Consider the following 16,404-nt stretch of genomic DNA (forward strand, 5'->3'; position numbering starts at 1 on the left):
AAAGCACTTAATTGGAAGTCACTTTGGATAAAAGCGTCAGCTAAATGACCTGTCATGTAATGTAAAAAGTGCTCACTAACACAGATTTAGACAGATTTGAGAACAACATTTGAGAGAAATAAGCCTTTTGTGTTGCGTTTGTTGCATTTATAATTTTGGAGGGTGTATAGAATATAGTATTTATATCAGTAAATCATCACTAGAGATATTGATATTGAGATATGTGATGATTCAGGTAATTATTCCAAAGTGAGGAGGGTTTTGGAAATTTACTTTAAAAATGGCAAAGACAATTTCACCTTAATGTACCCTTAAATAACATATGGGGAAAAGAGATGAAACTGAGGAAAGGACACAATCTAAAACTTGGCAGACAATTATTCCACTATCATCTTATCCCCAAACCTTGGAGCTCCTTGGCTGTGACAACAGTCCAAATTATCACGAGTAACACCATTTCAACTTTCTGTCACAGAGCTGGAACTGACGTCTCCATTAACAAACCCTCTAAAGCAAGCAATATTAACTGCTGTTGCTATGCTGATTACCTTGTCCAAGCCCTTTTTCTACAGCTTCCTCAAGTCTATTTTTACTCTTTTGTCAAGGTGGCTGTATTGCTAACTGGCCAGCAGCTCTATCAAGGTTGCTGTTCCTTGGTGTCTTTGTGCATCGCTCTTCTTTATTGTTGCTCCACGGCGCTAACACCTGGGTAGCGTATGCGTTGCTGGGAGCTGGCAGAAAGCTAAAGGTTAGAAAAGAGCTTTGGGCTTACACGTTTGCTGGTTGCTGGTTTCTATCGAGGCCAGAGGACAGATATTCATAAATTAAAGCTATTTTACAACCATCTTTTCTTGATGAGTCTCCAGTGCTTCTCTGTTTGAACTGTGTTCATGCAGTCAGGGTCCAACAATGGTTTTTTGCTGTCGGCTCTGTCAGGCAAGGAGGTAATCTACTGGCCTATTTAAAATTTCATATATTATCTTTATATAATTATTAATATAAACTATTTTCAACCTGTCTGACTCTTGGTAGTTCTCATTCCATTTTTTTTTTTACTGACAAGAGGCCCAGTACTTCTCCTTCATCCGGACATTAAATGTGTTAATATTAGTATCTTCTTGCATATCATTTATGCTTTTTTTGTGTAGGGTACATGGCATGTATGCATTACAAGCTACTCATTATAGTATTCATATGTTAAATTTAACCAAAGCCACAGCTCATTCTGACTAATTTATGCTCTTAGGTTTTAAAATAACATTCTGAATCTAGAGGCTTAATCATTTACTAGGAATATTAACCTTTTTCATTCATCTAAGGCTAGAAACGCTACTGAAAATAATGTGATCATGTTCCTAGCATGGTCAGGCTGTTAGCATGCTAATGTTGAGAGAGAAAAGTATAAAAGAAGGTACCTTTCTACCAAGATCATCTATTATAAATCTGGTTCATTTTCCATCAAAGAAAAAAAAAAACGAGTGCCGATGTTTTGTTTCTTTGATGCTCGACACAACCGTGCATCCAATACACATCAGGATTTGGAGCTACATTATGCGCACTGCTATTATATATTCATCTTCTATCAAAATCCTTAAAACCTTCTCTGCTGTAAAACATACAGTATTTTTTTTAAATGTTTGGCCATTCTTTTCTCCTAGCCATTTTGACTTACATGTTGTTAGCATGCTCTACCCACGATGCTTTGCCCAGTGCCAAAAGACCAAAACCACACTTTAACTGTAACGCCTTTCAGTTTCCTTTTAATAATAACCTACGGGTCATTATTTCAGTTGTGTCATTTTGGCACTGAAAAGGTCTCACAGTGTGCTTTCATTTGATATAGCATAGTGTTTGTGTTGGATGAAGCTTTTGATGAGGAACATTAGGGAGATATTATGATTAAAACTGTAGCAACAGCAGTTGCCAATATATTACGACATGACTGAAAAAAACTGTACTACAAACTAATGGCTTCTAATGTTGGCAATATACAGGCTGGACTAACATCCAGCATCAGTTGAGAGGCTCTACAATATTGTATTTACACATTTCAGACCAATTTACATACTTTTTATGCAATGCACTTCGATCTCTCACTCATAATACGCTAACACACACTCTGTAGGTCTGAATGTGTGGAAAAGACAGAACATTTGGGTAAAATATAGGGCAGTGAATGAGACACGCTCCGACACCTGCAGCTATTGTTGCGATGAGCCTGAACATCACACTTCACCCCAAAACTCTGCCTGAAGAGCTGTGAAGGGCCCAATAGTAAAAGACTGGTTGTTCTTACCATCTGCCAGGTGTAAATGTGTGTAACTCCGTATAAAGCAGGTTGTTACTTAGCTAAAACTATAAAAGAAGAAAACTGCAATGAGAAAATGCCATCTTGTCTGGTGTTTGATGCTGACTACTTTGAGTCCTGGGGGAGAAACATATTAACCAGCTGTATGAGAGAATGTATGGAGGGGAACTTGTCAAATGAGGGGATGTGGTTTGATGTGGCATATGTGCAGGCATTTGATGTCTGACTGAAAGTGTCATGAAGACATAGTTGATGAAACGCTCAATCACAGCAGGTGGTGTTAAGGTGTTAGGACTGTCTCAGATGGATGGGCGGCAGTCAGCACATTGTAGCTTGTCGTTTACTTTCTATTGTATAAGTAAACCTATTTTTGTTTTATGAGGAAATTCTTTTCTTTTTTTTAACCAAATCCCATTTTTTGTAATAGTTCCCCCTTGGGTACAAGCACTCCTGGTGGAGAATCACTGGTGTAGATCACCAGCATTTAATTGATCATTGAGCTTGCAGATCAGTGATATTCATGCACTGTGAAGATCAGTGAGCAAAGCGTTGCAATGAAACTGTCAGCATCTCTCTGTGCCAACGCCATCAAGACACATACCTGGAAGATTAATAGAAAACTAATGAATGCAGATAATATATATATATATATATATATATATATATATATATATATATATATATATATATAACACTATATAGATATATGGCTACTTTACACTAATGATGTATGCAGCCTAAACACATCAAACACAGGTGGACTGCTCTGAAATCATCTGTTTCGAACACCTTGAAGAGAAGTAGCATTTGGTGAGTGACCCTTTCAGAGGCTTTAAATTCTCTCATCGTAGCATGGCAGATAGAAGTTGTCCACATGGACTTTAGAGCCGGAGGGATGCTCAGAGTGTGTGTGTGTGTGTGTGTGTGTGTGTGTGTGTGTAAGCTGACTACAGCACCTGAAGCTGACTAAGTACTGCAGTGTTGGAGAGCTAAAGACCTTCGTATGCAATGAGCTGGTGGCCAACTGTCACTCAAAACGAGGCTGGGCTATTTGCTTTCTCTCGCTATTTTTCACTTTATGCATGTTGTTAAGGTATGATAATATAGCTGTCCGTTATGTCACACCAGCCCACGAGGTACATCACTCAGAAAGACATTTCCTGTTACATAATCATTCCAGTTACATATCGTTTTGCATAAAAGTCTCAGTGCAGGGTGTTGTTAAGAGTGCCCTGCGATATTACGTGAGCAACACAATCAAGAAAGAAGTGAAGAAGAACTGATTATCACCCAGGTGGACAGAAGGTACTGTCTAAAATATCAGAAATGCCTTCATCTTTGGCTGTTTTCTAATGTCAGAAAGACTTCATGTCGCTCCATCTGACAGTAACCACCCACCCAAACACCAGAGGACTGATATCTCGTCTCAACTGAGAAAGACCTTGGATGTTCAAATGTAAAGCTCTGCCCTCGCAATGTTCCTTAAGACTCCTCGATTCTGAGTTTCAGCCTTTGATGCTTAGGTGAATAAAGTTGTTTAGTAACGTTTTCCACACCTAAGGAATACATCTAAAGTATTTCACAATAAGAATTTCATACCCTATGGCTAAATTTCCACTTGAATAGACTACAACTCTCCTACAACAAGTCCCTCCCAGCTTATTTAGATAGTTATACAGACATTCCAAAAGCTGCAAGTGTCTGTAGTTAGCATCAGTTGAGTTTGAGTGTCAGCTCAGGTCCTATTTTTATTTATACATACTATGAAAAACAAGACAAACTAAATTCTAACATGCTGATAAACAGGTATAATGTTTCACCATCTTAGTTTAGTTTAATTTGAAATTCTGACCTGATGATGGTGCTAGAGGAAACGAGCAAAGTTATTACAAATCATCCGGAGGTGGAAGAGGAACGGCACATTTGTGGTGCAATTAGAAGGCAAGATGACTCAGGTGGCTCTATCAACTATTAGTTAATTCAAGCCATAATCATAAGCATACAACCATTTTATATTTGAAACCTTCAGGCAGATTCCAAATCAAAATGTGGACACACACACACACACACACACACACACACACACACACACACACACACACACACACACACACACACACACACACACACACACACACACACACACACACACACACACACACACACACACAAAGTCAAAGATGTTAGAAATATACTGTAGATGCTCATTCTTTGGTTAGCTTCATATTATATATAAACAGTTTGGTACTTTTTCTTTGATTTAACTGTCTCAAACCTGTGGAGAGTCATTGGTAAAAAGGAACAAAGAATACAAAGATCTTGTCATTCTTTCTGACAGTTATCCAATAACTCATCATTTTATTCATTTTAGTCAAGTGACACCAAGCCTTTGATTCCGAGAGGCAACTCTCTATGATTTTCAGTATGATAATGAGTCATTGTTTGCATAAGCTAAAATATGCAACTCAGTGAAATAATCAGTACATGTAAAACCAGCTAGCAAAGTGCAGTATTACTAGGTCTATTGGTCAAAGCCAGCGGACATGCAGCTTCGTAAAGTACTGCATAGATTTTCAGCAGGCCTCTGTGTCCACGTTCATCAAAAGCCGAACACAACAGCGTAGCAAACTATTTGTATTCATTCGCAGTTCCAAAGGCAAGACAGGGAGATGATGCAGCACAAGCCCGGGCATCTTAGGGACAGACTTTCACTTTTCCAAGGGACTGAATCACAAGCTTTATAAACTTGTCACCTTGCAAAGTAACACTGCTACTCCAGCTCACAATGGCGCAAAATGACTCTATTGTCATAACACTTTAAATGAACTCTTATCGTTGAGCAAGACACTGAAGCAGCTAATTATCCCGGTCTGTATCACATAGCAATAGACTGTACTTTTGCTTTTTTAATCCAGCATTTTTTCGTGATACAGTGTAATACTAAAAAGGCAGAAAAAAATCTTTCAAACTGTCCCCTTGTGACTTTTTTTTTTAACTGGTTACACACAAAATCCTTTCATGTCCCACAATTTTTGAAACCTCTTACTCAAAGTGCAAAACTACCCACCAGCCTTTAACTCAGTTTTCAATTGCATAAAACCCTTTTTTAGAAAACATTACACACAATTGTCTACCTAACACACAAAAATCTAACAGGAAGTGACTTGCTTTCCCTTTTCAAACACAACCAGTCAAAATGCTACACAAAATTATACAACAACAAAAAAATTGTTCAAAAGTCTGTCTAAATCTGTATTAGTGAGCACTTCTCCTTTGCCGAGATAATCCATCCACCTCATAGGTGTGGCATATCAAGATGCTGATTAGACAGCAAGATTATTGCACAGATGTGCCTTAGGATGGCCACAATAAAATGCCACTCTAAAATGTGTAGATTTACTGTATTGGGGGGTGTCAGAAAACCAGTCAGTATCTTGTGTTATGGTTAGGGTTAATCTCTCGTCGTCGTAACCGACTTGAGTGGGCAAATGCTCACATTCGATGGCCTCCGGCACTCTGGAGAGGTGTTCTCTTCACTGATGAACCCTAACCCTACACCTAACCTAACACCAGATACTGACTGGATTTTGGCACACACACTCCTCACATGTGCAAACACATTACGCTTACCAATCCCTGCTTTAGTATAGGCCTATTCATAGGTCAAAGGTCAGATTACCTGTTTTGACCAATGGATGCCAACAATAGACAGAGAGTAAGGGGACGAGGTGGGAGAGACGGGATGACAACGAGGAGGAGAAGGAGGAGGAGGAGGGAAGAAGAGAAGGAAGGAGAGCCATCTGGGCCACACTTATTCATCATGTGATCAACTAAAGATAGTAGCTGTGTATTGTTTCATTTTGAAGGAGATGTGAAGTATTTTGCATTTTGTGTGTGCAGTTTTGGGAATTGCGTGTAGAGTTTTGAAAAAAAGGGGACATAGTTTTTTTCAGAAAACGCGTGTAAGCACTTGGAAAAAACTGTAATAAATCAATCAGGTTTTTCAGATTGTTTGAAATCAGAATAAAAACTGAACTACACTTACAACCTGACAGTTTTTCAGCTTTCGCTAAGACCCTTGAAATCCATGAGAGAAGGCTCAGCTCAGAGCTCAGCTCAGCTTGAGTTGATTTAACAAGAAAAGAATTGTGCAGATTGCTGGTTGTGCTAATTTTACTGCACATGACGATCACAGACGCAAAAGGTCAACTGTAGCGAAGTACTCAAAATCAGCGTTGAGTCTATATGTATGTAAGGCTCACTCATCAACAGAAATTTAGTAGTGAATTCTAGGTCCGAACACAGCACGGACTTCTGTCAGGTTAGCAGCATAGAGTTGGTGCACTGACAGATAGGACAGGATCCAATAATGGCATTTTGAGTGTCCTGCCTGCTTTGATATTTCATTCTGTAGGTACCACGTTTGTCATTTTCGGATATTATAGGTAATACCAGGTATTACCACAGAAAAAACAACACACAAACATGAAGAAGCAAAAACACATATGCACTCACAAACACATGCATCACTTTAAGGTGATACTGCAGCAATACTTAAAATTAAAAGTATCAAACATGCACCCTATGTAGGCTTGCACGTTTGTAAGGGTTGTATTTTCCTTTTTCAATGGATTCCAGTGAAGACCAGTGCATCACAGAGGGAAAAACATAAAAAAATCCATAAATCCAGATGTGCAAAGTTCTCAAATCAACACTTAGGTGCTATCTATACATTCATGCCTCAGCAGTTTGGTCTGCAACTCTGCAAAATCCAGCAAAATAAAATTGTGTTATTGCCCTTGAAGCTGCAAAGCTCAGACAGAAGTGGAATATTTTTGTTCTATTTTGACAAAACAATGATCAGATGTGGGATGCAAGACAGTTAAGCAAGAATAATAAAACATTGGCTCCACTTGAAAGGCTGTCATTGGTATGCATATTTAAAAAAAATAATCACACAGCTATAAATGCTCCAGCTATGTAGAGCACAGGGAACTAGTTTAATAATCAGTTTCTAGACAGATTAGATTAGAACAGTTTATAATTTATCTGGCCCTGCTGTTTGACATCAGCGTGATATCTGTAGACCGATGCTAGCTAGCGTTAGCTACACAGCAGGTAGGGACAGACTGCACGTCTCTATACTAGAGAAGATATCTTGTAAACAAACTAAAACCGAGAGCTCATGTTAGTGTGCATTGTCTTTTTCCTGTTTCTCATTCTCACAGATGTTAAAGTTAAAATCAATACAAAAGGACTAGGTAGCACACCACAAAACGTCCCATAAATTGTTGCTGGGTGGAGAGATATATATAATATATATATATATTAATCACACCACCAAACACACCACCACTTTCACACACACTTTCACAAACACACACACAAACACACCACACCACCACACACAAACACACACCACACACAAACCCATTAGCAACCATTCATCCAAGTTCCAAAAGCACATTCTGTTTACTAATCTGATATCCTTTTAAAAACTAACTAGAAAAATATTGAAGAACCCTTTTGCATTATGCAAGCACAAATGTAATCTGAAAACTGCTGCCCTGGTTAAAAAAACAATGCAACGACCTCAGCTTGTATTCTGTCTACAATGGAGTGCAATTGAAATTTCTATGTGACCCCAAACTTTTGACCAGTAGTGCCTATGTACGTTTGTACGTATTGTATGTATTATATATATTAAACACAACACAATACACAACACACTCACCACACACACACACACACACACACACACACACACACACACACACACGCTGTATATATAGTGCAACTATTCACCATGAGGATTTAGTTTGTGACTCAAGACAGCTGTCTATCTCTATGTTTTTGCCTTAAAATAACCTTTTTCTGCTTGATGTTATAACTCGGTTTTACAATGTAAACATTTTACATATCATGAAAAAACAGAGATTTAACTTAATTCAATGTGTCTCCAAGCCATAGGTCAGACCCAAGTCTACATGTATTCCGGGAAAGAAAATTCAAACTGTGAATAAGTCGATAACGCATCTGATACAATGTGGTTGCTTTTTTTGTACCTCATTCTCCCTCTGTTTGCCTTAAAAGACAGAAACCAAAATTATGCAGAGAAATCATCTATATTCTTATGTTTAAGTCTTCCTGGGATGACAGAGTGAAATGACTTATGATACTCATCTTAAAACTAACAGTGGAAAGTCTAACACCTTGTTTCTGTCTTTAATTTATAATGTCATTGTTTTATTCTCCTCTTTTTTGGAGGGAACACGTAGCAGTGGGTGAGTTTTTCTTTTGGATCATAAGCTAAAAGCTATTCTTCCTGGTGTGACAATACAATTTACAACATCACAATAAACACAATACACACACAGACATTATTTCACATTACGCAGCATTTCACAAAATACAAATCATTTTTAAAATGTACAGCTAACGCAATTAATCAGTGGAGTGGGATGGTGTAAGGACTGTGGAGCAGGGAGGGAACGGGGTAAAGACTGTGTGGTGAGACAGAATAAAACATGCTGGATGGGGAGACTGACAGTATAGGGTTAGGAGGAGGTTCAAAATCTAGTATCCATGCTGATAGTGTCTTATTTACATAACTCTTGAACAATTTGTAAAAGCAAAAATTTAAAAAAAAAAAGGTGCCGTATGCTCAGAATGCCGCAACCCTGCAGAAATAAACTGCAACATATTGTATGAAGGTCACACGTTGTAAAAGGCACTGGAACAAATGCTCAGTTGAGCCTGCTTTATCACGACTGTCTGCTAAGCTGAGGTGGCTGAAGGAATAAGGGAGACCTACAAGGACAAAATGAGAAGTCCCGTATGTTTAAACCACTGTTGCTGAAAAACTGTTCAGCCGAAATTAACTACCAATCAGCTTGGTAGTGCTGCAATTTTTTGTCCTTGCGGCTAAGTCATTCAGATAATAAGGTTCCTCTTATAACAGAGCAGACTTAGATGAAGTCAATTTACAATTTGAACACAAAACATTAAAGACCAAATTCATTAGTGGGGATTATCACATCACTTTCGGGAGAGGTTAATGAGGGAGAGAGGGGGGGGAATGTGAATGCTTTCTTTCTGTTTGCCCACTACGAATCTAATACCAACAACTTGTATTGAAATATGAAGGATAGGATCTCATAATCCTATGGAAATAGTTGGAAAGTGTCCTCAACTTGCATCCAGCTGTCCAGATCCTCACGTTACAATACAGTTGGCCATATAACCAATGAAGGGAAAAGTGAGAGAACTGTCCTCTTTTTATGACAATATCTATTGTTGAACTGTAAAATATTCTGCAGAATATATTCTTTGGCACAATTCTGTAATAACAAAAAATCTTGTGACTCCTCGTCAAAATTGTTGTTCAAGTTATGTGCTTGTTATTAAAAAAAGTAAACTTAAATATCAGTAAATTGATCATTATCAGATGAATACTAAATATGGAATCAGCCTCAGAAATCCATTATCAGTTGAACTGTAATCTCCATGCAATTAAATCCATTGTACACCTGAACTGAAGCACTACAACAAACGTAATGTGACATCTTGATTTTGATCACTCAGAAATAGAGTAATCTCATACAATGAGTACTAAGGTAGTCATTTTTTAATATAATTAATGCTTAGTAGTTTGCAACCAAACATAAAACAAACACAAGAGGAAGAAATTAGTTTTTGCCTAGCTAAGAAAAGTCATTTCCACCTGTCACAATCATGATAGGTTAATTAAGCCTTGTATTTGCATAAAATGCTTAGGCTGCACTGTAATTATCCAGCAAAACTAATGTCTCCATTATGCGATAATTGCCTCCTCAACTTAAAATGTTTTTTTTTTTTTACTTTAAAAGGTACAGAGAAGTGAAAGAAGGAGCAAAATGAATGCATCTGCATAGCTTGTTTTGTTACAAATTGACAGTGAAGTAAGAGTGAAAAACCTATTGAGGGATTTTGTTTTTGACTAATCGCATATTGAACGTAGAGGCCAATATCTTCCATCGGAGTGTGTCACTACATCAGGCATCCAGCTGGGATTGTTGTCAAATGTCTCCATTTATCAATATCTTGTGAAAAATGCAGGCTTTTACCCCTCTGATGAATGATGAATCAAGGGTGACGTATTAATGTTGTCACAACAGTGTTTGGCAGCTGCAGTAGCTGGAGTTTAATCGTCTCTCAGAACATGGAAATATTCTGAACGGACAGAATTTAAATCTACTGAATCTACTTGGTGATAGACACAATTCATTCATTATTTTGGAAAGGAATGAATGGTCCTAAATGTTTCCAAAACATGCTCAATGGAAGACTAATTTAGAAGTATATGAATAGCCTCAATGCACGCGGAATCAAATTATCTAAATCAAGACAGACAGCCTGAGACTTACCACTTCACCTCTCCCTTCTAAGTTTCCCTTCTGGCGCACACAGATATGTTTTAATAACATGCAGCAACTAAAAGTTCAACATTAAGCATGCAGATATTGATGCCTCTGAAAGAGAGCCAGGCGAACAGTTCTCCGTTTCCAGTATTTGCTAAATTAAGCTAACCAGTTACTTAAGGTAGCTTTATAGACTTGTATCAATCTCCTCATCTAATTCTTGGCAATAAAGCAAATGGGTGTTGGGTGGACAGATGGTCCATAATGATGTCAATGCATTATAGCCTGTAGCATAGCATTCTATCATATGCATTTACAACACACTTGGCTATATAAACTGGCATTGCTTTGTCAGCACATGTCAACTGATGTGTCAGTGCTTGACTGCTTCGAGCGCAGAGAGCCACTCATATGAAAACTGAGGGGAATATTTATCCAGTTGAATCAGCACAACGGCTGAGGTGGCAGCAACGGCAGAATCATAGACAGAGGACGTCACAAGGGAGGCCCTTAAAATAGCTGAGTAAAATGGAGAGGTGGAGGGTAAAGGAAGAGGGAGAAACTGAGCGGGACATTTGTAGAGGGCCCAGAGAGACTGAGTCAGGCAAAACAAACTGAGGAAGGCAGCTATCAGAGGGTCAGTTTCACCGAGTCAGAGGAGAGTTTGAGAGGACAACGCAGCCACATAAAAGCAGAGAGGAAAATGAGAAAGAAGAGTGAGAAAATAAAACTTCTTTATAGATTGAGGAGGAAATAAAGAGACAGAGAACTCAAAAGATCATATGCATGGTTATCAAGGTACCAATACCTTCATTTCATTTCAAAGCAAGATAACTGATCAATCACCCATCCTCACACAAGAATAGCTCGGTAGAAAGAAAACAGCTGCTGTAAGCCTGTATCAGATGGGATGCTTTTATCTCCGCTCAGAGGTAGAGCGCTGCTGTGAGCTTTGCTACTGTAACACAGAAAGTAATGGCTCAAAGGATGCAAAAGAGCTTTACATCATTGTCGTTGCTATGCAACTGTCCTATTATTATAAGAAAGCTGACCAAAAGCAATACAGGTGATGTTTTTTTTGTTTTTTTAAATTACAATGGACAAGAAGGAAGAAAAGCGGAAATAAAGTTGAGACACATCCAGGGCACCACCCAAAAAATGGTTCTGTAACGTCAAGCACATACTTCAGGCTGCCACGTTTGAGAGTGTCCTAAATGTATTTAATGGGATTTGAGATGTTTTTAAAGTGAGACAAAAAAGACAATAACTGTTGGTTGGAACTCGATAAGAACACTTTGGATTTACAGTAAAGCTGTTTAAAGGTTTGTCTGCTCACCCATCTCGGGATGGTGCCTTCCCTCAACAGGAACGCTTACTGTCCGCCGCAGTAGCTTGTTCCTGTGAGACTCTGAGCGCCTCTCGCGCATCAGCAAAGGGTGTACCTGCGCCGAGAGAGAGAGAGAGAGAGAGAGAGAGAGAGAGAGAGAGAGAGAGAGAGAGAGAGAGAGAGAGAGAGAGAGAGAGAGAGAGAGAGAGAGAGAGAGAGAGAGAGAGCACACAAGGTTAGTACACAAACACACACAACCATGACTGTACAACTTATGAACACACAAGATAAACTCTTTGTCCTTTTAACTGTATTCACGCTGTGATGATTAAAAAAAATTAAAATAACGCAATACTGTTTGACTAATTTGACTGTTAGCCTAACCGCTGAGGGCGAAATTTAACTTTGCATTTTATGGTCAGAAGACTTTTCTTTTTTTTTTTAAAGAACAGATTGAAATTATTAAAATGACTCATAGCAGACAACCAAATGCCCAAGAGATGTACAACAGGTGACGGTCAAAATCCCAAAACCATGAATGAACTGATAAACCATCGATCACAGCAACCACCAAAAGCAATCAAGTCGATTCATAGACTAATTACATTCTCAAGAATAGACAGAGACCACTGAAGTTATATCAAAGCTAATTTTTACTTGTGAACACAAGGAGACAGTTTCCACACTACAGAAAACCAGCTGCTTATTTATACAAAGTGGATGTTAATACAAAGTCATAACAAAGTCAATGTCAGTTTATCTCATTCGGTCTGGGAATCTCCTCCGCCTGCTCTGCCCCCAGAAACATCCGGTGCCTTTCACAAGGACAGACGATTGCTCCATGGTTATCTTGTTTAGAGTGATCACTATAATATGGTATAATTATGCAAATAGTTGTAATAATAATCAGAGAAAATGTATGTATCATAATTTTTCTAACACTGATCAAATTTATCCAAGAAATAAATTCAAAGTTAATGTGGGGTCACATACAACCCACAGGCTACCAGTTCCATCTTATTCTTCAAAGTCGTAGCACATCATTCAAGGAAAGTGAAGCAAGAATGGCTTATCCGGTAAGAAGAGACACAGCTAGAATACATAATCCTCCACAGCTATGCATTGTATCATACATTATGTCTGATATGGAGGAACTGAAAATTGAAAGCAAAAAGTAAAGAGATTTTTTTTTTTTCTTCATATAAATAGAAAGATAACCCCACATTTCACAGCTCTGCTACATTTGGCCCCACAGTCCCTGAATTCATAAAAGTGAGACTTGAGGGAAAACAAATGGGAGGAGGTGCCACACTAATCACAAACACTGGTTCTTTGGAAACACAGTCACACTCCGAAAATACAGCATATACTGTTAAGCACAGACCTATAAATCTTGACTGAACACCAAAGCTAGTACTTTGCTGGCACTGGGCCCCAGAACACCAAGAAATACACAAAGAAATTACAGAACTTCATGAGTTTCCTTTCAAAATAACACACTGTGATGTGACTGACAGATGAGAGCTGGGCTGATGTATTAAACTGCGTTAGTTTTAGCTAGGTGTGCCTCATAAACTAGCATTTAATCTTCTTTTATCCCACATCTCATTATCCCATATATGTTCCAGCACCCTTTGAATTTCGCATCATATATATATATATATATATATATATATATATATATATATATATATATATATATATATATATATATATATATATATATATATATATATATATATATATATATATATATATACACACACACACACATACATACATACATACACACACACACACACACACACACACACACACACACCTGTACATAGTAGCCAATTATACATTAGATTAGATAAATGTTGTTGGATTTACCTTGTTCAGCTTTGTTGTCCTAGTATTTAGCCATAGGTCTATGTCTGTCTATGTGCATTAAAGCTGGAGTCAAATTATATTGTATGTACAGTATGTGTACATACTTGGCCATTAAAGCTGATTTTGATTCTGGTTTTAGCTGATTTGTTTTATGGCCTGTTGCTATTATCAACCTAGTTTCCAGCTGCAGCAGCAGCAGCAACATCAGGCAGCTACTTTCAGCAAACAAGGCCAGATGAACACAATGGGCTAGATATATCAATTGTTTGCAATGACTTCCTTAACCGATACGGGCTATATAAAAACAGGGCGCACTTGGGTAAAATTGCAGATTGCCTGCCACATGTTGCCTTTTCAATATGCTTTTTTGGGAGGGGGGGTCATGGGGAAAGTGGGAGCTCCACCCAAAAAGGTGGAAAGATGCACGTAAAATGCACCTAATTACATTTCAATCAGGAGAGACATGTTTGCAGATATGCAAATAAAATGTATTGTACAGATCTACTGTACAGCTCAAATAAAATGTGCAAAGTCTTCGGCGATTAGACTTGCCATTTGTGTAACGATTCTGATTGGTTTAGCAGGATCGTGAACGCCTCCACCAGCTGATTTTGTTAGGTGCAGCTATGATTAAGAGTGATGTCTTCCTGAGGGATTTACACTGGGATACGTTCCAATCAGAAGTTGCAGATATGCGACGGTTACACAGCATGATATAATATATATTTATTTGGATAACAGCTGAATTGATTTAGGAGTGCATCAATTAATGGTTAGGTCTTCCTGAAAGAATTTACGCTGAGCTACATTTCAATCAGGAGAGAAATGCAAAAGTTATATACAGCATGATAAAATGTATGATTATTTGGATAACAGCTGATTTGATTTAGAAGAGCATCGATTAAAAGTTGAGTCTTCCTGAAAGAATTTATGCTGAGCCACATATTCCACGGTATTTACACAGACTGCCAGCAAGAGTGTGCCTCTATTCAGCAGGGGAAATTCTCCGCCTCTTAAAAGCAGGTGTAGACCAGCTGCAAGTGGGTTTCCTCGTGTATGCCTCCTGGGGAAATAGCAGCACTAATCCGAGCAAGATGAAGATAGGGCAAGCTGAAAAGACTTTTTGCCACAAGGATCACACTTTGTCAGTGGAGTGAACACAAAATCATTAAACGTTATAGATTAAGCAGCCATGCAATATTACAGTTATTGGAAGAAATCAAAGAGTCTCAGACTCAGAGTTCACATTTCATTCCAGCAGCTGTTAAACTCCTCGTGCCCTTTCTGCGGGTTGGCCATGGCGCTGGAAACACTACATTAGCAAATGTAGCTACATCTGGCCCACTGTACGCGAGCAGCACCAAACGGCAGCAGACAAGATAGGAAAGAGAGTCCATGTGAAGCTATTTAAAACCCTGGATATTTTTGGCTCAGGAGTTGGTTAAGACAAAAGCAGATATAAAAAGGAGAGTCAATATTGGTCTCTTCAGGTGGACAAAATGAAGCTTTGCTGCAACAAATGAAGCTTGTTCATTGTCATCTCTCCCTGCCTTTCTCGCCGCCGCCAGCTTCTACTCTGTAGCCGCTCACTCTAAGAGCACCAACCAGATCTTGCCACAATCTCTCTAAGTCAATCATATCCTTGCTGTCAAACTTTAAAAACCGTTATTCTCTCTGCTGCTGTCAGCGGTCGTTCAGCACTCCTTCGCCCCTTCACCTCCAGTCTTCATCATATCAACGCCCAGTCCTGCTCCACATTTCATCATCCAGCTCTTCAGCAACTCTCTCCACCAACCAACACTACCAGCGTCTAGACCCCAGGGCGGACATATCTCGACATCACTAACCCCCTAAATATCCCACGTCACGATGGGGTCTAATCGCCAAATACTCTTTTCAAATTTGTTTTATCATGCACTTGAATAAAAATTGATTGTTCCCTCTAAATGAAATCTCCTGATTTAACTTTATAAAGTGATAACACACTTCCTACATCACTTCAATAGGTACACATATGCAATCTAGTACAACAGCTCTGCCACATATTCTGCCTTTACGAAGCTTATAATGCTCAGGTTTTTGTTCAAAAATTCCGAAATGTTAATCGCTGAGGTTGGATTTAGACTTTCTCTTTATTAATTAATTTCCAGCATCAGTTTTAGCAAGAATACAGTATGGAAGACAGTATAAAGATAACAATAACAACAATTATAATAATAGTAATAATAATAATAACAATAAGAACCTTTGGCTATAAAAATACATAAAAAGACATTTACCATAAATTATGAGTCAAAGTGTCAGTGTTGAGTCAAGTGTTAAAGTGTCCGGGTATTTATGCAAGTCCAGGTGTGTGTGGGTATGTACTGTCCTCTCCGCCCTATTTCCTCCTCCCCCAGAGTGAGGAGTTGTACAGTCTGATGGCATGAGGGACAAAAGAGTCCTTGAGTCTGCTGGTCCTACACTTGGGAAGGAGCAGCCTTCCACTGAACAGG

General features: G+C 38.6%; 1 protein-coding gene and 1 long non-coding RNA gene across 14 annotated transcripts in view; one reads left to right on the forward strand and one right to left on the reverse strand.

The window, feature by feature from the left end:
• The window catches only part of syngap1b (synaptic Ras GTPase activating protein 1b), a 146,115-nt gene that overhangs the window by 69,533 nt on the left and 60,178 nt on the right, over window positions 1-16,404 (reverse strand). For all 13 annotated transcript variants that reach the window (XM_032518083.1, XM_032518082.1, XM_032518084.1 and 10 more), the window contains one exon: window positions 12,044-12,149. In XM_032518083.1, the coding sequence (XP_032373974.1) occupies window positions 12,044-12,149 (106 nt within the window). The remainder of the gene's footprint in view (window positions 1-12,043; window positions 12,150-16,404) is intronic.
• The window catches only part of LOC116690900 (uncharacterized), a 10,062-nt gene continuing 8,524 nt past the window's right edge, over window positions 14,867-16,404 (forward strand). Inside the window, exon 1 of the long non-coding RNA XR_004332386.1 lies at window positions 14,867-14,963. This is a non-coding gene — a long non-coding RNA (uncharacterized LOC116690900). The remainder of the gene's footprint in view (window positions 14,964-16,404) is intronic.

This window comes from Etheostoma spectabile, chromosome 6 (assembly GCF_008692095.1).
Source record: "Etheostoma spectabile isolate EspeVRDwgs_2016 chromosome 6, UIUC_Espe_1.0, whole genome shotgun sequence".
NCBI lineage: Eukaryota > Metazoa > Chordata > Actinopteri > Perciformes > Percidae > Etheostoma > Etheostoma spectabile.